The 22066-nt window shown below is 64.8% G+C and overlaps 4 protein-coding genes and 1 non-coding gene across 5 annotated transcripts; 2 read left to right on the forward strand and 3 right to left on the reverse strand.

The window, feature by feature from the left end:
• Window positions 1-2308: 2308 nt before the first annotated feature.
• Window positions 2309-4160, forward strand: SSTR5 (somatostatin receptor 5). Its single transcript, XM_069571509.1, has one exon. It carries the CDS (start codon window positions 2381-2383, stop codon window positions 3485-3487), a length of 1107 nt encoding a protein of 368 aa, XP_069427610.1. The 5' UTR covers window positions 2309-2380; the 3' UTR covers window positions 3488-4160.
• Window positions 4161-5932: 1772 nt separating this feature from the next.
• Window positions 5933-6817, reverse strand: LOC138429732 (proline-rich protein 2-like). The gene has a single exon (XM_069571458.1). The coding sequence runs from the start codon at window positions 6815-6817 to the stop codon at window positions 5933-5935; it is 885 nt and encodes a 294-aa protein (XP_069427559.1).
• A 576-nt stretch (window positions 6818-7393) lies between these two features.
• Window positions 7394-7465, forward strand: TRNAC-GCA (transfer RNA cysteine (anticodon GCA)). The gene has a single exon. It is a non-coding gene; the product is annotated as a tRNA-Cys (tRNA).
• Window positions 7466-10718: 3253 nt separating this feature from the next.
• On the reverse strand, window positions 10719-12063 carry C1QTNF8 (C1q and TNF related 8). The gene is made up of 2 exons (XM_069571496.1): window positions 11859-12063; window positions 10719-11269 (listed from the first exon to the last, which is right to left on the reverse strand). Exons 1-2 carry the CDS (start codon window positions 12061-12063, stop codon window positions 10719-10721), a joined length of 756 nt encoding a protein of 251 aa, XP_069427597.1.
• Window positions 12064-16125: 4062 nt separating this feature from the next.
• TEKT4 (tektin 4) lies at window positions 16126-21860 on the reverse strand. The gene is made up of 6 exons (XM_069571508.1): window positions 21226-21860; window positions 19464-19534; window positions 18983-19126; window positions 17886-18108; window positions 16966-17120; window positions 16126-16395 (listed from the first exon to the last, which is right to left on the reverse strand). Exons 1-6 carry the CDS (start codon window positions 21757-21759, stop codon window positions 16179-16181), a joined length of 1344 nt encoding a protein of 447 aa, XP_069427609.1. The 5' UTR covers window positions 21760-21860; the 3' UTR covers window positions 16126-16178.
• Window positions 21861-22066: the final 206 nt, after the last annotated feature.

A 22066-nucleotide genomic window follows, 5' to 3' on the forward strand; every position in this document is an offset into this window, starting at 1 on the left:
CACAGACATACACACACACAGACACATACACGCATAGACACACAGACACACACACACATATACACACACGGACACACACAGATACAGACACACAGACACAGACACACAGGCATACACACACAGACAGACACAGACACACACACACACAGACAGACACAGACACACACACAGACACGTACACACACAGACACACAGACGTACACACATAGAGACACACACAGACAGACACAGACACACACAGATACACACACGCAGACAAATACACACACAGACACACAGACACACATACACAGAGACACATAGACACAGACACACACACAGAGACACACAAAGGCACACACGGACACACACAGACACACACACAGAGACACGCAGACACATACACAGACACACACACAGACACACAGACACATTCACGGACATAGACACACACAGACACACACACACGGACACACACACACACAAAGAGAGACAAAGACACACACACACACGGACACACAGACACAGACACCACCGACACACACACACAGACGTACACACACACAGACACACAGACACACACACACACACGGAACAGACACAGAGACACACACACCACCGACACACACACCACAGACAGACAGACACACACACACAGATACAAACACACAGAGACACACAGACACAGACGCACACACAGACAAACACACAGACACACACACCACAGACACAGACACAGACACAGACACACACACACTGCCAACACACACAGACACACAAACACACAGACACACACAGACACAGACACACGGACACGCACACAGACACACGGACATACACACACACAGACACACAGAGACACATGCACAGACACAAACACAGACACACACACACAGAGACACACATACCACAGACACACAGACACACACACACACACACGGACACACAGACACACACAGAGATACAAACACACAAATACATGGACACACACACAGACACACAGAGACACACACACCACCGACACACACCACAGACAAAGACACACGCACAGACATACACACACACAGACACACAGACACAGACACACACACACACACATGGAACGGACACACAGAGACACACACACCACTGGCACACAAACAGACACAGACACACAGACACACACATGGACATACACACACAGACACACAGAGACACAGAGACACACACACGGACACACACAGACACACACACACAGATACAAACACACAGACACACACAGACATAGACACACAGACATACACAGAGACACACAGACACAAACACACACACGGACACACACAGACACAAACACAGAGACACACACACCACAGACACACACAGAGACACACACACACACAGACATGCACACACAGACACATAGAGACACCTGCACAGACACACACAGACACACACGTGCGCTTCTTTCTGGCCCGCAGCTCGGGCTGGAATGTCCCTCTGCCTGTTGTGTGTTACCTGTTCACGGGGTGGGATCCTCTCCGACCCACTCCCGCTCAGGGTCCTTTGCCTGGGGCTACAGTCTGCTGTCCTGTGACTGGGGGTGCGGCCCCACCCCAGAGCACGTGCAGCCCCATCTCCGGTCATCTCCTTGGCCCAGGGATGTCCCTGCTGTGGCAGACAGCTGCTGGGGGCAGGGAAGCCAGGTCCTCTTGGCCACGCGGCCAGGCTCTGCTGGGTGACGCGGACACAGCTCACAGGTGGGTGCTGGCAGAGCCTCTGCAGCCTGAGGTCTTGCTTTTCAGCCACGTGGAAGGCTGGGAGCCTCTGGATGGTTCCAGGAGGCCACCTGGAGTCCGGCTCTGGGGTCCCCCAGCAGAGTGGGCCTGGCGGCTGTCTCCACACTCTGGCTTGCCTGGGCTGGGGGTGCCCGGCTGCTGTCCCAGCCTCCTTGTCCCTTCCCTCCCACTTGTCCTGCAGGTCCCTGGGGAGGCAATTCTGAGGGTCCTCAGTCTGTTACCTGCGAGGTGAGGTATCGGTGCCCTCCCAGGACTCCATGAGGATGGCCTGGCTGAGCCGGCAAGGGGGCCCTCTGGGCGCAGAGGGCTGAAGGGACAGTCAAGTCTCTGGGGGCCGCTGTGGCATCTCGGCTCCAGGGGCTGCCTGCCCAGTGCCCCCACAGCCACCGACCCGCTGCTCCTTCCTCTCCAGGTTTGTTTTCCAAACAATTTGCTTAATGTGATTCCCAGCCCAGTTGAACATGAGTAATCGTGTTTACCCGCCGCCCTGGGGTAATCCCGTGCGTCCTGGGCAGGTGGGGCGGGCGCAGGGGAGACGCCCTCGGCTCAGTCGCTCCGTGTCCTTCCTTCTCTTGCAGCAGACACCCGGCACTCCCGCTCAGCCTGCCCTGCCTGCAGTGGCCGCGATGGAGCCTCTGTTCCTGGCCTCCCCGCTGACCGTCTGGAACACCTCCTCGGCGGTACCCAGCGGCAGCGGCGATGAGAATGGGACGCTGGCGGGGCCGGGGCCCTCACCAGGCGCCCGGGCGGTGGTGGTACCGGTGCTCTACCTGTTGGTGTGCGCAGTGGGGCTCGGCGGCAATGCGCTGGTCATCTATGTGGTCCTGCGCCACGCCAAGATGAAGACGGTCACCAACATCTACATCCTCAACCTGGCCGTAGCTGACGTGCTGCTCATGCTGGGGCTGCCCTTCGTGGCCACGCAAAACGCCATCTCCTACTGGCCCTTCGGCCCCGTGCTGTGCCGCCTGGTCATGACGCTGGACGGCATCAACCAGTTCACCAGCATCTTCTGCCTGACAGTCATGAGCGTGGATCGCTACCTGGCCGTGGTCCACCCCATCCGCTCCGCCCGCTGGCGCCGCCCCCGGGTGGCCAAGCTGGCCAGTGCTGCAGTCTGGGCCTTCTCGCTGGTCATGTCGCTGCCGCTGGTGGTGTTTGCCGACATCCAGGAGGGCTGGAACACCTGCAACCTCAGCTGGCCGGAGCCCGTGGGGCTGTGGGGGGCCGTGTTCATCATCTACACGTCCGTGCTGGGCTTCTTCGGGCCGCTGCTGGTCATCTGCCTGTGCTACGTGCTCATCGTGGTGAAGCTGAAGGCGTCCGGCGTGCGCGTGGGCTCCACGCGGCGGCGCTCGGAGCGGAAGGTGACCCGCATGGTGGTGGTGGTGGTGCTGGTGTTTGCGGGCTGCTGGCTGCCCTTCTTCATCGTCAACATCGTCAACCTGGCCTTTGCACTGCCCGAGGAGCCCGCCTCTGCCGGCGCCTACTTCTTCGTGGTTGTGCTGTCCTATGCCAACAGCTGTGCCAACCCCCTGCTCTATGGCTTCCTCTCCGACAACTTCCGCCAGAGCTTCCGGAAGGTTCTGTGCCTCCGCAAAGGCTACGGTGCTGGCGCCGAGGATGCGGATGCCACGGAGCCACGGCCGGGCCCGAGCAGCCGGCTGCAGGAGGCCACGATGCCCATGCGCAGCTGCAAGGCCAACGGGCTCATGCAGACCAGCAAACTGTGAGTGCTGAGGCTGCAGGGGCAGAGGGGGCCCGGCAAGGCCGCGGGAACCCACAGCCACCTTTTCTGCCTTTCCTCCCCGAGTTGGGGGGCTGGAGCAGAAGAGGAGACTAGCCAGAGAGCAGCGGGCGGAGGGAGCCGCCTCCCAAGGCAACCAGCAGACTGGAGAGGCCATGGGTGCGTGCAAATGCTGGAGCCTGGAGGAATTCGGCTTTCAGTCTGGTCTGGACGGAATGGTCCTCTCCACCCCAGAAACACCAGCTCATCCCACCCCCTCCACCCCCAGCCCCAGGCCTGAAACAGGTCCTGGAGAAGGTGCCTGGCAGCCTCATGGGGGGAGGACTGGGCTCCTGGATGCCCAGGCCTCACTGTAATCACGGCTGGAAGGAGAAGAAGGACATGGGGGTCACTCGGCCACAGGTCCCGCTGAGACAGCCCTTCCCAGTGTCCCTCCCCCAGCTGGGGTCCACGGCTGGACCAGAGGAGGAAGCAGAAACCAGGGGGCGCAGGGAGCGGGCAGCGCCGTGCTGGGCAGGGGAGAGTCAGGGTCAGCGCTGCCGGGGCCTCGGCACAGACCCCAGACGGAGGCCAAGCCCTGGAAACGAGATCACGTAACAAGGGCGCTTGTGTTTGACAAGCGCTCCCTGAATAAATTAGAGAATAAATGTTTGACTCTTTCCCAGAGCAAATATTGTCCCTGGAGCCGATCGAAACCGGGGCACATCAGAGCGGGAGGATCACAGGCGGCTGGGGTGGGCAGCAGGACAGCCAGATAATACTGAGGGGAGCGTCCACACCCGCGGAAAGGAGCCTCGGGCCGCGCTGGCAGGAGTGGGGTGTGGCCGTGAGGATGTGGGCGGTGGGGCGGGGGCGTCCGATCCTTCCCTGGCTGCCGGGTGTGGGGAGTGGGCAGCTCGCTTGGGGTGAGTGGGGTCCCGGCTGCCTCCTCAGCCCCAGGTTTAGTATCAGCCCCACCTGGGCTCTGCCTAGGTGGTGGAGGCCACAAACCCTGGTGTCAGTCACAAGGAGCTGGTGACCAAAGCCTCCCCGCCCGGGCCTAGGAGAGAGGCCTCCCGTGCAGGGGTTGGTGCCTGGGAGAAACAAGTCCGTTTGATCAGTCACCCCCCTCCGCCGGTCAGGCCGCCTGTGGGCTTGGATGCAAAGTCCATCTGCTCAGAATGACTTTGGCGAGCAAGCAGATGGCAAGGAAATATCTGCTCGGGTCAATTTCTCCCAATTGATTTGACATGGCGAGCTCCCTCCCTGGGCGGTGCCGACGCTAGAGTGCCCTCGCCAGTCCTGCCTGTGAGGATGTTGGTGTGTGGGGACATGCCTGTGTGTTTGTCCATGTGCCTGCTTCTGGGTGTGTGTGCCTGTGTGTGCACGTGTATACACTCATTTGAGTGTGTGTGTGTGTGTGCATGTGCCTGCGTGTGGGTGTCACGCATGTGTGTACATGTGTGCACACATATGTGAATCGAGTGTACCTGTGCGTGTACATTGTGCTGGCATGTACACGCGTGTGCCTGTGTGTACACGCATGTGTGGGTGTGTGTGCATGTGCCCCCTTGTGGGTGCCTGTGTAATGCATGTATAGACATGTGTACCTCTGTGTACATGTATGTGCATGTGTGTGCCTGTGTGTACACATTTGTGAATGTGTGTGCCTGTGTGTGCACATGTGAATGTGTGCCTGTGTGTGCACGTGTGAATGTGTGCCTGTGAACATGTGTGACAGTGTGTGTGTCTGTGAATGTACCTGTGTGTGCGCATGTGAATGTACCTGTGTGTGCGCATGTGAATGTACCTGTGTGTGCGCATGTGAATGTGTGTGCCTGTGTGTGCCCAGGCCTGATGGACTCAACAGGTGGAGGAAGAGATGCCAGGTGGCCCTTGGACCCTGGGTCTGAGTGGGAACTGGTGACTGGGCTTGGCCAGTGTGGACAGTCCCCAAAGCCCTGGGTGGGGGGTACTGAACAGGAGAGAGTGAGCACCTGGGCACCCCCGAGGGCCTGTCGAGGTGCGGGGACAGGAGTGTCCCAGAAGGACGTGAGCCCACGGAGCCGTGGACATGGCACAGCGGGTGTGGGGATGCAGCCTGGCCCGTCCACTGCCCTCCCCGCCCAACACAGCCTGGGGACAGCTGCAGGGGCCAAGAGCACCACACTGCTTGCAGGTCTTGGGGCCCCAGGCCCCGAGCAGGGTGGGGAGGGCAGAACAAACACCCTCAGTGGAGGGGGTGACCTGCTTTACTGTCTCTCTCTCCGCATCAATGGGCTTTATTGGCTATTGGGCTCCAGTGGCTCCCAGAGTGACCTTGCTCAGGAAATCCGGCCCGCAGGGCATGGTGAGGCTGCCTCCGGGATCAGGATGGGCTGAGGCTTGGCTATTTGCCAGGCAGCGGGGGGTGCGGGGGGCCATGGTGCAGCCCCCACGGGCAGAGCCCGTGCTATGGCCCACCCTGAGGGCTCAGGGAGGGCATCCCTGGAGGGGTCAGCGGGGCCCATCCTGGGGTGTCTTGGGACAAGAGGCGGGCAGGCCGCGGGTAAACACCAGGAAGAGCTTCCCACGGAGTCTGGGGACTGAGAGCTGGGATGCCCTTTGGGGGTGTCAGGGAGCTGACCGACTGAGAACAGGGTCTTTGCTTGTCGCCTGTTCCCGCTGTGGAAGCCAGGGCCTCAGGGCTGGGCGGGCTGGGGCCCTGGGGAGGCCGCTGGGGCTGTGGCTCCTCCAGCCCAGCCCGCGGGTCCAGCCCAGCCTGCCGCCTCCTCTCCGTGCTGGCCTGGCTCCTCGGGGCTGGTCCAACCACCATGAGCCACTGTCCAGCTGGAGTCCTGCCCTTGAAGGTCCAGTGACTGTCCGGGAACCTGAGGGGGTCCCCACTGCTGCCCCCCGCCCTGTGCTCAGGCTCACCCCTCCCCACTCCCTGGGCTGCACGCCCGGCCATGGTGGTGACAGCTGTGCACTTGCGGTGTCTGCGCTGACGGGGTTCTGGGGACTCCACCTGGCACCTGCGTGGGTCCTGACCGGTGCCGGGGGGAGGGTCTCCGCCAGAACAAACCTCCTCCCTGGCTCCTGCCTCTGGGGAGGGGGCTTGAGTCCCCTTCTCAGCAAGTCTCTTCTCTGACTTGCGCACACGGCAGACCGTGGCCACGGCCACGGGGGCAGCGATGGGGCGCCAGGCCTGGGTGCAGGGGCAGGGGCACTGCAGGAGGGGAGGGGCAGGGCCATCCACAGGGGCTGGCTGTCCAGGCGAAGGAAACTGACCGCGGGGCAGCGGGGACTGGCCCGATTCCCTTCTGCTCTGCACCCCGAGTGTCTCCTGTGCCCCCATGGGTCCTCCCTCTCCCCATGCCCAGGAAACAGGCAGCCCCTCCATTGGGCAGCTTGAGGAGGGTTTAATGAAAGGACATTTGCAGAGTGGACCCAGGGTCCCCCTACGGCCAAGGGCAGCAGCCAGCCTGGGGGCTGAGGGCCCGTCCTCTCCCCCACCACCCACGTGGCACCTGGAAGGTGACCTGGCCTGTAGGGATCCATATTCTGGTGGTCATCAGGCCTGAGAGGGTGGCCAGAGGAAAGGTCAGCTTCCAGAGCCCCTTGACTTCTCCCCATTTGGAACCCAGGACCCACCCTCCCAGCTGAGGCCCCAGGAGACATGCCGAGGGGTCCCTGGCTCCAGGCAGGGGTCCAGTGGGTGCAGGTGTCACGAGAGGGGCCGAGGCCCCCAGGAGCTGTGCTGTGGCTCCTTGGCCCCCTGGACAGTGGACCTGTCTGCCCGCGCATCCTCTGGAGGCCCTGCCCAGAGGAGGGACACAGATGATGGTGATGACCAGGCAACTTGGAAAGGAGGCTCTCCAGATGGACACCCTTGTACACCCTAAATAATGCTGAGTTGTTCACTTTTGGGGTGTCCCTGCTGGCTCAGTTGGTAAAGAATCCGCTTGCAATGCGGGAGACCTGGGTTCGATCCCCGGGTTGGGAAGATCCCCTGGAGAAGGGAAAGGCTACCCACTCCAGTACTCTGGCCTGGAGAGTTCCATGGACTGTATAGCCCGTGGGGTCGCAAAGAGTCGAACATGAGCGACTTTCACTTTGGTCACTTTAAAATGGTACATTTCATGGTGTATGACTTTCACCCAAATTCTAAAGATGGATGTTTTGTTGGAATTCCACCAAATGGATAAAAACTGAGACAAGAAACGGCTTCCATAGGATTCCGCCTCTGGGCTGCCCCGTGTTCCGGTCGTTTCCAGCTCTCTTCCCCGGGGGCAGGTGCATCCTGGTCCCCCCAACTCCACCCTAGCCCATCGTGCGGTGCTTTGAGGATGCTGTTCACCCTCTCGTCTCCTGAGTGAGCAGCGCAGGCCCGGATTCCTGAGTCTGGAGCTTCTCATCACTTTGTGGACATGACGCCTTCCCCTCACCCCACCCATTCTCAGTCGTGGGTTCTAACTAAGCCGGGGGTGGGGGGGCAAGCACCCACCCGCCGTGTCCCTGGAGTGTCCCAGGCATGGAGGCTCTGACCAGTAGCCTCCACATGGTTCTTGCTCGCACTCAGGGGAGCCCCCACCTGGCCCCTGCTCTCTGAGGGTGGGGGTGGCCTTGACTTTGGAGTTGATCGGACACCGTCTGTTTGGCCTGCTCTGCCCTCTGGGCCAGCAAGGGGAGCAGGGCTGTCCCGGGGGCTCAGTGGAGCCACCCCAGTGCCTCTGGTCCAGGCCCCACGAACGGAGCGAGGTGAGAGGGAAGCCCAGCAGCCAGCGGATCAGCAGATTTCATGGAAACGCCCCCCATCCCTGCACCCTCAGGGCCCAGTGCATCCTGAGGCCAGACGGGGAGCCCGAGAGAGCCGGCTCTGCCCGGGCTGCTGGGCCGGGCGGCCCTCCTGCCCCCGCCCAGCCAGGCTGGCCTGCAGCACTCAGCGGGCGGGGTTCCAGTTGGGGGGAGGGAGTCCAGACCTGGGAGGATGGAAGGAGGTCCTTCCACCCCTCACGCTCCTGTGTGGGTGCCTTTATCTCTGCCGTGGGACCCCCCCCTCGGCCCCCGCGGCCCCTCTTAGAGCTCTTGATGCCCTCCTGGTTGCCAGGCACCCTGGGCGCGTCCAGTTATTCCAGCCATAAAAGGGCTCGGGCCAAAGGGCCAAAGTGCAGCCTGAGGTTCCTCGGCCCAAGTCAGCATCACTGGTGGGGGTGGGCAGTACCGAGCGGGTCTCAGGAGGGGCTGGGGAGGTGTCCAGGGCCGCCCTCTGGCTCCCCGCGGGCTCTTCCACACCCTCTACTCTCAGTGGGGCCAGGCTCACCAGTCCAGGGTGCCCCACTCAGCTCCCAACCCCTCGGCTATGGCAAGCCCCCCAGAGTCCTGTGGCCCCCTGCCTTGCACCACAGCCAGGCCCAGCTGGGCCTTGGGGCTCCTGGGGGTGGGCATCACTGTGAACCTTGTCCCCCATGCTCTGCATCTTGGGGTACAGACCCTGCTTGTGCTGGGGGTTTGGGGTCCCAGCCCCGCCCAGGCCTGAGCTCAGGGACTCAGGCCTCTGAGTCCCAGCTTCCTCCTGGGGTGTTCTCTCATACCTGGGCCTCATACCTGCGACCCCAGGAGCCCCCAACCCTGGTCCAGAGCTGGCCTGAGAGCCAGCCTCAGAGGTGGGACTGTCACAGCCCTTGAGTCCCTGCAGAAGGCTGCTGGCTGAAAGCCCCCTCTCCCTGCAGACTCGGAGTCCCAGTAGTCCCTCAGTGGGGGCCTCCCCTCCCCCCATCCCAGGCCACACTACAGAGTCAGCCCTGTTTGAGGGGGATCCAGCTCCTGGAATCACACGCACTTGGGGGTCTACACATCCTCGCTGGACCTCAAAATCTCCACCTTTCCAGGGCGCCCCGGTCTGGGAATTTGGGAGGGTGGGCCCTGCTGCCCACGGGTGTGTGTGGACGCTCCCGATCCAGCCTCACTCAGGGCAGATGTTCCTGAGGGTCACGGGGTTCCGTGCGGCGGAGGAGCAGCACCGTGCTCCCAGCTGTGTCTCCTCCCCCAGCACGGGGACGAGGGGCCCCCACCCCCTCCCCAGCCCCCCAGCAGATGACCATGGTCTGGGGAGGTCTGCCAGAGACCATCTCAGGATGGACTGAGCTCCTGGGGCGGGGCGGGGGGACCGTGAGGAGACAGGACCCGACATGCAGTGTTCTGTGGGCTCAGGGCTCCAGGGTGGAGGCCCCGGCGTGTTCATCACCTGGCAGCCCCAGCAGGCTTGGTCTGGCCAGCCTGCAGCTCCAGCCACATCCGCCTGGCCCAGGACCTCAGCCAGCATGCCAGGCTCTGGTGACTCCAGACGCTGCTCCCGCCAGGGCCCCGGCTGCCTCGCCAGCTCAGCATCCTCACCAGCTCGGCATCCTCACTTGGGCGGAGCGGCCACGGGAAGGGAGGCTGGGGAGGGCCCAGAGAGGAGGCGGTGGGCGGTGGGGCCACAGGGGCAGGACAGAAGGTCCCAGAATGGCGGGAGGACACGTGGCAGGAAAGGAACAGGCTCGGAGCGGAACGGAGGGCGGGCGGCCTGGTGGCTCCTACTGCTGGGCGGCCGGAGGCCTCCAGTGGAGAAAGCTTGGCCAGGGCTAGCTTCAGCATATGGAAGTGGGAGGTGATACCCCAGGGGTCTGGGGCTCCCCGGGCTCAGGCGCGAATGCTCGTCCCAGCCCACTGAAGACAGACCCGGGGATGCCGCAAGCCCCAGAAAATCGACCCACCGGGGATGTCAGTGTGCTCACCCAGGCCTGTTCTGGCCTGGTCGGCTGCCCACCTACTCCATGTCGTTGGTCCTGTGGCCTCTGCTGCCCTGAGCACCCTGGAATTCAGCATGCTCCACTCCTCCCGCGGAGCCTCCCCAGCGTCCAGCCCAGCACCCAGTAGGTGCTTTGTAATTCTCTCATAGCGCGGGGCCTGGCACAGCCTTTATAAGAGGAAAGGGAACTCGACCAGGGGGCCAAGCTCCTTAGCGGGTGGAGGTGCCCCGCCCCAACCCCGCCCACCGCGCGCCCGAACGCGGGTCTGCTCCGGAATTTCTTGCTGGGACCCCTCGGTTGGGGTCCGTGTCTAGCAGGGCTGGTGGGTCTGTCTTGCTCCTGCCGGCCCCTCCACTTCAGCGTGTGCACGCGAGCGGCGCTTAATCACAGCTGGCCCCAATCCTGGGCGGGGCGGGGGGGTGCTCAGGAGGCTGGACCCTGGGAGCTGGCGTGGCGCCGGGGCCATCAGAGCTCGGCGTCCGGCTTGACCAGGTGGCCGCTGAAGGTGATGTAGAGGTCGCCGTGCTCGCCGAAGATGGCGTTGTCGCGGTCGCGCTGGAACATGCGCACCCAGACGGCGTCGCCCGCGGCCAGCGGCAGCAGCAGGCTCTGCGCCTGCATCACGCTGCGCTCGCTGGGCTGCGCGTACAGCACGGCGGCCGCGTGCGCGTTGCGCATGATGTGCAGATAGGTCTCCTTGTAGTTCCAGGTGTGCACGTTGAGGCTCAGGAAATAGACGCCGGGCTCGGTGCAGAGGAAGCGGCCGGAGGCCAGGTCGAAGGCGCCGTCCAAGTTGACCAGCTCCGTGTCGAAGGTCACCGCCTGGAGGGCGTTGGCGCTGTGCAGCCCCTCGCTCCGGCCCACCGAGAAGGCCGCGTAGGTGCGCGGGCACTGCGCGCCCGGCAGCCCCGCCTGCCCCTTCTGGCCCTTGCGGCCCTGGAGGCCCCGAGAGCCGGGCGGGCCCTCCTTCCCGCTCCTGCCAGAGCGACCTCTGACCCCCACCTCGCCCTTCTCACCTGCCGGGGAGGGGTGGGGTGTGAGGAGAAGCCCCTGGTCAGGGCCCGCAGGGTCGGGTTCTCTGGCCACGTGGCCCTGCACGTGGCCTGGCCTCGCCTCTGTGGGCCTCAGTCTCCTCTCTCAGAGCGGGGCTAACTCACCCTCCAAGGAGCAAAGAGAGAGAAGCCACACCCCGAGGGCCTGGCTGTTCGGGGGTCTGTGCTGAGCATCATGCGGGGGTAGGGGGGTCAGGCAGCCGCCAGAGGAAGGGTCTGAACTGGTCTTTGAAGGAGAGCACTGGGGTTCAAGCTCAGTGCAGCCGGCAGTCCAGGCGCCAGGGTGAGGCCCTCCCAGAGCCCTGCCTCTCTCACCCCCAGAGGGGACCCAGGACCCTTCCCCTCCCCTAGGGGCAGGGCTGAGGGCAGCCTCAGGCCCCCTGTCCACAGCCCCTTCCCCAGGACACCCTCTGCCCACCTGGGGGGGTGGCCATGGAGAGCAGGGAGCAGGCACCCATCCATTGCCCCCTTGGGGCCCCCTGTCCCCTCCCCTCAGCATAGGTGTCCCTGTAGGGCCAGGGGCAGAGGAGGCCGCCCCTCCGGGTACACTCACCTTTGAGAATCGAGATGTCAATAGTGGGCCGCAGGCGGGGCAGCCCCGCCCACGTGTCCCCGTCGCTCACATGGGCACCTGGGCCGGGGGCGGCGGGGGGCCAGGCTGGACGGCAGCACTGCACACACGGCCGGCGAGGCAGCCCCAGGCCACGCCAGGCCCCAGCAGGCAGCGCCAGCAGCAGCAGGAGGGCAGGGGCCACCATCCAGGCCAGGGCCTGGGGCCGGGCAGGAGGGGAGGAAAAAGGTGTGAGAGGAAGGCAGGGAGTGGAGGGCTTGCCCTGCTGAGCCCCCCGTGCCCCCACGGCAGCCTGGCAGCTCCCCTGTGTGGGGGAGACGATGGGGGGCCCAGGGAGCCGCCTGGGTGGGGAGGAACAGCTGGGACCCCTTGAGCGGGCTGCGATGGGGTCGGCCAGAGCCTTGTCCCGCACAGAGAGCCCTGTCAGCCCCTCCTGGACTCTCATCCCACCCTGACACCGCTGATGGGTCCTTCCCCGGATCTGAGACTCCTCCTTGACACAGCCTGGGGGCCACCACTGCTGAGAGGGCCCTGCACCACCCTCCCAGAGCCCCAGCAAGCGCCGAGGCGGCCGCCTGTGGGAGCTGACGCTTCCTGGGCACTGCTCCCTGCTCGTGCCCCTCCCTCCCTGAGACCTTAGTTCTGGGTGGCAGTGGGCACCCTCAGTGCCTGCAGTTGGGGAGTCTGGGTCCCCAAAGCCCCCATGGCCAGAGACCCCACACCCGGCAGATGCAGGGGGTGCTGAGTGGGGATGGGGGCTCTGAAACAGACCCCCAAGCCCCCCTCACCGGGACTGGCCAGAGCCCTCCAGGAGGGGCTACTTCAGGGAAGGGTATGCTCCCCACCCCACACCCCACACTCAGGGCAGCCGGGACCTGGGCCCCGTGCCCATGTTGGATGGGGCCCGACATGAGGCAGTTTCTACCGGGCTGCCTTGCTGGGCAGCGGGGACATGTACATCCTGACCCCCTAGGAGGAGGGAGGGTAACCAGGGAGGCTACCCCGGCCCCCACCCAGCTGTACAGAAGCTGATCTTTAATCCCTGCCAGTCCTGAGCCTCCGGTCTCCATGTCCCCTCCCCCGGGAGACCCTGCCTAACCCCGGGCCCATCAGTGCCAGGTGGAGCCACACTTTCCAGCTGCTGGGGGCCCTGGGTGAGCTCCATATGGGCCCGGGCCTCAGTTTTCCTGGCAAATGGACTCTGCCTGCCCTGTTCTCCCAAGGGCTGCATCCGAGAGGCTCAGGCGGGGTTGGTCTCCTGCAAGGGCAGGTGTGTGAGATCGGGGTCCTCACTCTTCCCTGTATCCTGGCCATCCTGAGCAAGTACCCAGGCCCCTTCTTCAGGAAGCCCTCAGGACTGCAGCCCAAGATGCAGGCCTTCCTCTCATGTAGTCTGAGACCCACTCCCAGGCTGAGCTTTCCTGGCAGATGGGACCCCTTGTCTCTACCACCTCCTTCTCAAACCTCGCAGACCCTCACCCACCCCCTGAGCCACACTGGACCCTGCAGGACTCTCCTGGACCCCTCCCATGGAGGAAATGGACCGGCATGGGTGTCTCCTGGGCAGCCACCCCGGCAGGCAGGCCTGTGCTGCTGGGGCCCTAACCCCAGGCCCTGCTCAAGGTTGCTGTGAAGACCACCACCCACCCCCACTGCCCATTACCATTTCACGACTGGGTGTTGCTGCCTGCCTGGCGGTCTCCGGCGTCTCTGTGCAGCGGCCGGTGAAAGAGCCCTTTCATGCCTGCCCCAGGCACCCGTGGCTTCCCTCTGGGCCATCCAAGACCAACAGGCCTCGGGCCAGCTTCCGAGCTCCCGGCAGGAGGCTCACGGGGCCCTGTTGCCTGCCGCCCGGCCTGCCACCTGCCACAGCCCCGCCTCGGGGGCTCCAGGGTCCTCCCCAGCCCTGTCGTGGCGGGGCTTGGGGGCCGGGGGAGGCTGGGACTGTAAGGCTGGCTGCCATCTGGGGTGCGATGACTTAGAGTCGGGGAGGCTGGAGCAGTGGCTGAGTGGAGACTGGCAATGAGACCGGAAGCCAAAGTTGGAGACAGACCACTCGCCGGTGCCGAGCCCACTGGGTGACAGTGGCACCCTCCCATCTCTGGCTGGGCCGTGAGGGCTGGGCCTGGCGGGTGGCGCTGAGGGGTGGGGGGCAGCGTCTGGCCAGGCTGTGGTGTCTGCCCCCGCCTCCCGCCACACCGTAGCAGGGCTGTGGCGCCCAGCGGAGAGGCTGTGATACCCTGTCGGGGGCCCTTGGCAGTAGCCGAGCCTTTCAGGGGATGAGGGCTATGTCCCTGTGATGCCAGCCCCCTCCGGCAGGAATGACTCACAGGGTGCCCCGGGCAGTGGCAGGCGGGGGCTGTGACTACACCAGGGCCTGGCCTCATGCTTGCTTGGGCCTGGGCAGCGCCTGGTGCCTCGGCCTCTGAACACGAGGCCATGTGACTCCCTGAGAAGCATCCCCCGCCGCTCGACCACACCAAGCCAGGCTGCCTGGCGGCGGGGCACCGACGTGGCCTAGGGAGCTGGGGCCACCTTCTGGGAGGCAGGCTGCAGGCATCTGGGGCTGGCTTGCTCGCCCCTGTGGATCTGGGCACAGCCCAGGGTCCGGCACTCCCCACAGGCACCCCGTGCCCTCCTCGCTGCTGACCATGGAGGAGGCAGGCTGGAGGTAGAGGGGGAGACAGGGGACCCCGCCTGTGGGGGGTTCTCATGCCAGCCTGGGGAGAGCAGAGCGGGTGAGGGCTGTGGTCAGGGGAGCCCGCCAGCTGGAGCTGGGTCCGAGATGCCCCCAGCCCCTGGAGGTGAGGGTTCACGCAGCAGTGCTCAGCCGCCCCCACGCCTTGTGCTTGTCTGGAGCAAGGACACGTTCTTGTGGAATCCGGATCGGATGGCCTGGACGGGAGGCCTCTCTGCAGACGCCCCTCCCCCCCACCCCGCCAGGGCTGGGCTAACCCAGGCTCCGGCCAGAGGTGCTGGGCCCAGGGGTGGGCTGGGGGCTCCTCTCTGCCTGCTCCACTTTCGTCTCAGGGGCTTCTGGGGCACCCAGAGAGAGGTAGACGTGCGAGCTCCACTGCTCCCTGCGTCCGACCTCGTTTCCCCATCTGTAAAATGGGCACCAGGGACTCAGCAGTGGCCAGAGTGTGCACGGGCTTCAGCTACCCTCAGGGCCCTGGTGTGCCCTGTGCCTCCAGCTCCCCACTCCTGCAGGGCCTGAATCCCTGGGGGTGGGCGCAGCTGTCTGCCTCCTCCCCAGGGCTGCTGACTCCCCAGAGAGATGCAGCAACCGCCTCGGGAACCTGCCGAGCAGCCCAGGGCCATCCCTCAGCTCCACGGCCTGGTCATTTGTCTCTACAAGAGGACAAGATTTCCGGCCTCACGGGTGGTCATGAGACAACTGCGAACAATGAGTGCCCAGCCCCCGGGCCGTGGAGATAATGAGCTTTGCACAGCACCTCCACTTGGCTCCCCGTCAGCGGCCCCGGTGGGGGGTGGGGGCTGGGACACGGAGGCCCTGGGCGCTGATGGGGGCTCCGCACAGCGCGGCCTCGGCTGATAATGGGGTCTGAGAGCTGCGAGTGTGCGGCTGGGTTATTATCTCCTGACCTCTTAATGCAGGCTGCCCGAGTCCTGCTGATGAGCTGCTGTTGGGGAGGGAAGCGGCCCCCTTGAGCTCGTCAGCGGGGGGCAAAGGGAGAGAGCCTCAGCGGAGGGGGAGAGAGAAGGCCTGGTGCTGCTTGGGGGGTGCCCCAGAGGCAGCGCCCACTTCTGTCCAGAGCCGTGGACACCCCCACCCCCAGCTCAGGTGTGCCCTCTGGTGCCCAGAGCCCATGCCAGGTGGGGGTGGCAGGGAGCGGTCCCACAGTTCCCTGGGTGGTCACTGCCCCAGGCCTGCAGTGTGCAGCCCAGGGGCCAAGTCCCTTGGGGGTAGCCGGGCCAGCATCACGTTCTGACGCCCCCGCTAATGAGAGGGGAGTGCCAGCCGGCCTTGGGTGACCGTCCAGGGCACGGTGAAGAAGAATAGAGCTTCAGCCGCCACTCCAAGGCCCAGAGGCCATGACCAGTGGTGATGGGAGGTGACGCTCCCCCGGAAGCATCTGGCAGGTGGCCCAGGTGGTCAGTGGAGGGCAATGAGGGGGACCTCGACTGACCCCTGTCCCCAGGGGACAGGTAGGAGACCCTTGGCCTCCCACGGCGGGAATGATGGGGTCCACAGGCAAAGCCCACCTGCCCAGGTGCGCACCCTGAGTAGAAAGCTAACATGCTCTTTATTCGAGGAGGGGTGGGCCCTGCGCCTGGCGGTCACTGGTAGCCGGCCAGCTGCAGCACGGTGGGGTAGTGGGCACGGTGGGCCATGCACTTGTGGCGGTCGATGAAGAGGCTGTTGGTCTTGACCGCGATGTCCTTCTCCAGGCTCATGCGCGTGTCCTCCAGGTTGCGCAGAGACTGCTCCGCTTCCAGAAGCTTCTCCTTCAGCGCTGCCAGGGACAGGTTCAGCTCCTCCACCTCGCTCATCAGCCTGTGGGCAGAGGTGGGCTGAGCGGGGCCAGCCTGGACGCCGGGCCTGCTGAGGGCGCCAAGGGGGCAGCCCCGGGTTCAAAGGCTGGGGACCTGGGCGGGGCGTCCTGCTCAATACACTCGGCCATAGAAGGACCCCTCAAAGCCCCAGGGGAGACCCAGGCTGGGAGGAGTAGGTGCATCCACCCTGACGTCAGAGGTGTGGAGGGCCAGGACAGGTGGTCGGGGCGGCCATGTGGCTTGGGGAGCTCTGCCTCCCAGACCCCGAGATTCCAGACCAGGGTGAAGTGGGGAGTGTGGCCGGCCCTGACACTCAGAGACCCACACAGTGTCCCCCCAAAGGACATGCAGTGTCCAGTGGGGCTGGGGCAGGAGAGGGAATGTGGGAGCCCAATGTGTGGGGTGGGGGTGAGGTGGGGGCCGGCGTCTTTCCTCTTTACATCTGCAGGGCTGTGTGTCGGAGGGTGTTCAAGGGGGCCCCAGAGGCTGAGGAGGCCTGGGGGCGGGTGGACGGCACCCATGTGGTGGAGGGTGACGGCCCAGCCCAGGGAGGCCCCTGCGGCCGCAGCACCTGAACTGGGCAGCGTCTCTGCACAGCTCCACGTTGGGCCGGTGGGAGCGCTGGTACAGGCGAGTCTGGGCCACCTTCAGAGGTGCCTCCTTGTCCTTGATGGCCTGCTTCAACGCCGCGATGTTGTGCTCCTGGTCCGTGATCTCCCGCAGCGTCTGCACACAGGACAGCCTGTGGGTCACCCTCTGGGTCTTACCCACACAGGATGGCCCCGTGGGTGACCCCGCACCCCAAGCCCTAACCCCTGCTTCTAAGGGCAGTGTGGGAGCAGGGAGGCTGTGCACGGCCACCTCAGCCCTGCCATGGGCACCCAGAGGCCTAGGGTGAGGCTGGGGGAGGACAGCAAAGCTCAGCGCACAGTGTTTTGTCCTAAGAGCCCCAGCCCTGAGGTCACCAGACCCCGACCCTGGTCAGGTGCTGTGGAGACAAAGGCAGCAAAGGTCACCCAGAGAGCCTGGGGTCAGGGCCCTGCTGAGCCAGGGCCAGCATCAGGGACACCCCCTAGATAGCCGAGCCTGCCACCTCCTTCCACCTTCCCTGCTCTGGCCTGCAGCCCTCCCCTGTAACAGTTACGCCGCTGGCAATGCCACCATCCTCAAATGTCATTCGGCCTCCTCATCAGCTTAATGAGGGCCCTGGGGGAGGAGGGGGGGCCTTGACCAGGGTTCCCTCAGGATGGACAGGGCCAAGGTGGGCAAGGGCCAGGCCAGGCTGTAACCAGGGCATAGTGGGCAGTGGGAGTGTGATGGTCTGGGCTACCCATTCTGAGCCTGGTCTTTGCCAGTCTCAGGGGCTGCCCTGGCGGGGCCAGGTCATAGGCTGGGTGTGGCCTGGCTGCGCGGTGGGCGTGTCCAGGGTGTGGCCTGGCTGCGCGGTGGGCGTGGCCTGGCCGCGGGCTGAGCTCAGTCGCGAGGCCTCACCTTGCGCAGGTGGTGCTCTAGCTTGTGGCGCGCGTCCTCCAGCTCCTCGCACCGCCGCCCGAAGGCCAGGTTCACGGCGTCGCACTGCAGCCGCAGGTCCTCGGACGTGTCCTGCAGGATGCAGTCGATGAGGTTCCGCAGGTTGACCGAGGCCAGGCGCTCGCGCTCAGCGCGGTACAGGTGTTCCTGGGTGAACTTGGCCCACGTCTCGGGCGTGGAGGCACTACGGGTGGGGGAGTGGGCTGACACCGCGGTCGGTGGGGGCACCTACCAGGACCTCCCCGCGCCTGCCTCACCCCGAGTCCCCAGGGCCTTGGCACGGACGACCACTCGCAGTCCTAGAGCCACACCGCGGCCCCGCGCCCCGGTGCCCCGCCCCTGACGGCGCCCGTAGGGTCTCTGCGCGAGCTCCCAGCGCCTCCTGAGCCGCCCGGGGGTCCCCGCGCCCGTGCCCCGACGGCCGCGGCTGCGCCGGGTGGTGGCCGCGCGCCCCCTGCCGGCCGCACGCGGAGCTGCAGCCCGCTCCCCCCTACACACACACACACACACACACTCACACACACACTCTCACACACTCACACACACACTCACTTTCTCACACACTCACATGCACACGCACACACATTCTCTTTCTCACACACACGCACACTCACACACCCTCTCTTACACTCACACACATACACACTCACACACATACACACACACTCACTCTCACACACTCAATCTCACACACTCTCACACATACACACTTACTCTCACACACTCACACACACACACTCTCACTGTTATGCACACACTGCACACTCACTCACTCTCATACTCTCACACTCTCACACACTCACTCTCACAGACTCTCGCTCAAACACATATACACTTTCTCTCACACACTCTTCTCTCTCTCTCTCTCTCACACACACACACCCTGCCCCAGTGCTAGGTCCTGCCTCCTCCTGTGAAGCCCAGCCGGGACAGTCAACCGAGTGTGCGCGGCACTTGGGCGGGGCCCGCCGCGCGCCTGCCCTCCCCAGGAGCGGAAGTGCCGCACAGAGGCCCCCGGCGGAGGGACGGGGAGCCCGGGCGGCGTCTCGCAGCCCCACCTCTCCTCGAACGCGGCCGAGTGCGGGTAGAACTGCACGTCGGTGCTCTGGCTGTTGTAACGGCAGCAGGCCTCGTCGATGTTGTAGGCCTCCACCTTGTCAGACCAGTCCATCTCGCAGGTTTCCTTGTGCTCCCGGTTCAGCCTGCGGGCGAACAGCGGGCAGGGCCTGCGTCAGGGCGGGTGGGGAGCTGGGCGCACCCCGACGCCGGGCACGGCCAGCCCCCAGGCGGCAGGGGGGGGGCCTCATCTGCTGACGGTGGGCCCCGGGGTGCTGGTCTGGCTCTGGATGTCCAGGACCCTTGGCCACCCCCATCTGCCCAGTGCCCCCTCCCCGCCCTGTGCTCCTGGCTGTGGCCGGGGACAGTCCGTCACCTCTCGGAGCCTCAGGGCCGGGTCACCCGACCTCCTGCCTACAGTGGCCTGAGGGGTAAGAGGACGGGGTCACCCCGAGGGCAGCTCTGGAGGCCGCCCAGACCCACCGAATCTGGCTCACAGCCTGCATGATGGTCCTTTTCAGGAGCTCCTGAATGTTCCGGATGAGCTCGGCCTCCTAGGGGAGAAGACCCCCACTCCTGGTGAGAGTCTGAGGACCTCCAGGCTCTTAAACCCCGAGGAAGAGCAGAGTTTCGGGTGATGCCCAGTGGAACTGGGCCCTGCTTGTGGCCCCAGTCTCTTTGGTGGAAGTGGGGGCGAGCCTGGTTCTCTTAGAGGATCTATTCTGGGCTTGGAGCACCCTGTCTGGGGCACTGCAGTGGGCTCTTTGGGGGTCTTCTATGGGCTGTGGGGAACATCAGCCAATGGTGGTTCCCACTTGCTGGGCACGCAGCACCCCCGGGCTCTGAGCCATCACTGGCCCCTGCCCACGGACCCCAGAGAGCCCGGCCATAGCCTCTGAGGACCCTGTCAACTAAGTCCCCACCCAGGACTGCCCTCACACACCCAGGACACATGAGAACCCTGTGTTTCCTCCTGCCTCCCTGACGGGTTCATTTCCTGGGGAGGAAAAGCCCTCCCTGGATCTGAATCTTCCCCTCCACTGGGCTCTAAGCCCTTGTGTCCAGTTCTGACCCATGGGCCCGCTTTCCTGTCCTGACTCGGTTGTCCATGTACTGCTGGGCGAGGGGCCTGGCTCAGAACAGAGCCATCCCTCCTGGAGCCTTGGGAGGTTCTTGAGTGAATGAGTGTGAAGGTGGGGCCGTGGGGGGATGGCAGAGGAAGGGCCTGGGCTTAGGGGAGGCACCCAGGTTTGAGGGGGTCCCCGGGTGCCTGACTGTGTGTGTGTGTCTCCCCACGTCTCATGAGTGACTGTGGCTGCACCCTGCTCACAGCTGAGGCCCTTCCCCACCAGCATGGGTGACCCCCAGTCCTTCAGGGCTGCCCCAAGAACAGGTCCTGCCGGGTCTCTGTGGGATGCACGAGGCCTCCACCCCACCTTCACTGTCCACACCTGCACGCCGGCCTGAGGCTGGATTTCCAACACAGACATTGGCAGGGTGGGGGTGTGGCAGGGCTCCGCCTCTGTGAACTCACGGTCGGGCTTCATCTGCATGACCCAGGGTGACCAGAGGGGCAGGTCAACAGGTGCCGGGCAGGAGGCACCGGCGCCACCACGACCTGACCAGGAGGGTCTCCCTTGGCCTGCACGCATTCCAACCCCAGCCAGCCGCCCCTGGGGCCCAGCTCAGGCCCTTCCTGGTTTCCTGGGGGCCGAGCCCTGTCCTGCCTCAGGCCAACATCATCCCGGCACACATTCCGGGATGAATGCCACCATGGCCTGGGCCCTGCCTCTCCCCGAGTGAGAGCAGGGGTGGAGCAGGCGAGTGGACAAGCACCAGGCTCCAGCCCTGCCCCCGTGCAGGGGGGCACCCAGGCCACGATGCCCCTCACCCAGCAGGGCCTGACTGGCCCAACTTGCAGGGAGCTCAGCCTTGCCCAGCACCCACTGTGGGAACCAGGCCGAGGGAAGGCCAGACCTGGCACCCTCCCCCCTCCCTCCAGGGAGCCCGAGTTCTGCCCCTGCCCCCAGCTGGGGAGGCCCCAGGACCAGCTGGTTCTGGCACCCCACCCCTCTGTGCCTGGGCGTGTGCTCGAGTGTCCCCACGTGGGCAGAGTGCAGGCTCCCAGGGGTGCCCAGGCACCAGGCTCTGCACAGCCAAGTCGAGGGGGGAACACTGGGAAGGTCGTGCTCCCTGGAGAGAGGTGGGAGGCCGGTCTGCGGCTCCATGGACTGGGCAGCCGAACCTTCAGCAGCTCGATCTCCACACAGTCGCGCACAAGGTCGGGTTGCTGGCGGCGATCGCGGCACTGCAGGTTGTCGGTGACGATGGAGAAGGGCCCGGCCGTGGCGTCCAGGGCACGCTCCAGCCGCTGCTTCTGGGCCAGCAGCTGCTCGGTCTCGGAGACCAGCTCCTCCACCTGGCGCTGCAGCTCCGACTTCCAGCCGTGCGTGTCTTGCAGGCGCCCGCCCACCTTCCTCGTGGAGTCTTGCTGTGTGCGCTGCGCCAGCGCCTCGGTCTCCGCCGCCAGTTGCTGGCTCTCGTGGCGCTGCCGCTCCGACTGGTCTCGGTCGGCGAAGGCCTGGTGGTAGCGGGCATAGCAGTTCTGGAACCACTCGTCCAGTAGGTACTTGGCCGTGCGGAAGCCGGAGGTGGCCAGGCCCGAGGATGTGTGGGCGCCCGTGTTTCGGGCCACATCGTACAGCTTGCGGGGCAGCTGGCATGCTGGCACCGTCTGTGGGGCGGGCTCCTTGGTCAGGAGTATGTCCGTCTGTGCCATGGCGCCACCCAGGCACAGGCGGGAGTGGGGAGAGAGGGAGGGGGGCCGCTCAGCTCGCTCAGCAGGGCAGCTCTGGCCACTGGGTCCCCAAGCAGGATGTGGCTTCTGGTCTCCCGGAGACAGTACACACCAAGCCCTCCTGTTGCTAGGCAACTGGAATTCTCCCACCTCCCACCACCTGGTGGCCCTCTTAAAGGGCCAGGCAGGCCCCAGCCCCACCTGTCCTGGCCACGCCTGGTACCTGCCAGAGGAGCTGCATGAGGGACAGGCCCTCGTCTCCTGCGTCAGACTTGTTCCCGGGCAGTGC

This window comes from Ovis canadensis, chromosome 24, assembly GCF_042477335.2.
Source record: "Ovis canadensis isolate MfBH-ARS-UI-01 breed Bighorn chromosome 24, ARS-UI_OviCan_v2, whole genome shotgun sequence".
Lineage (NCBI taxonomy): Eukaryota > Metazoa > Chordata > Mammalia > Artiodactyla > Bovidae > Ovis > Ovis canadensis.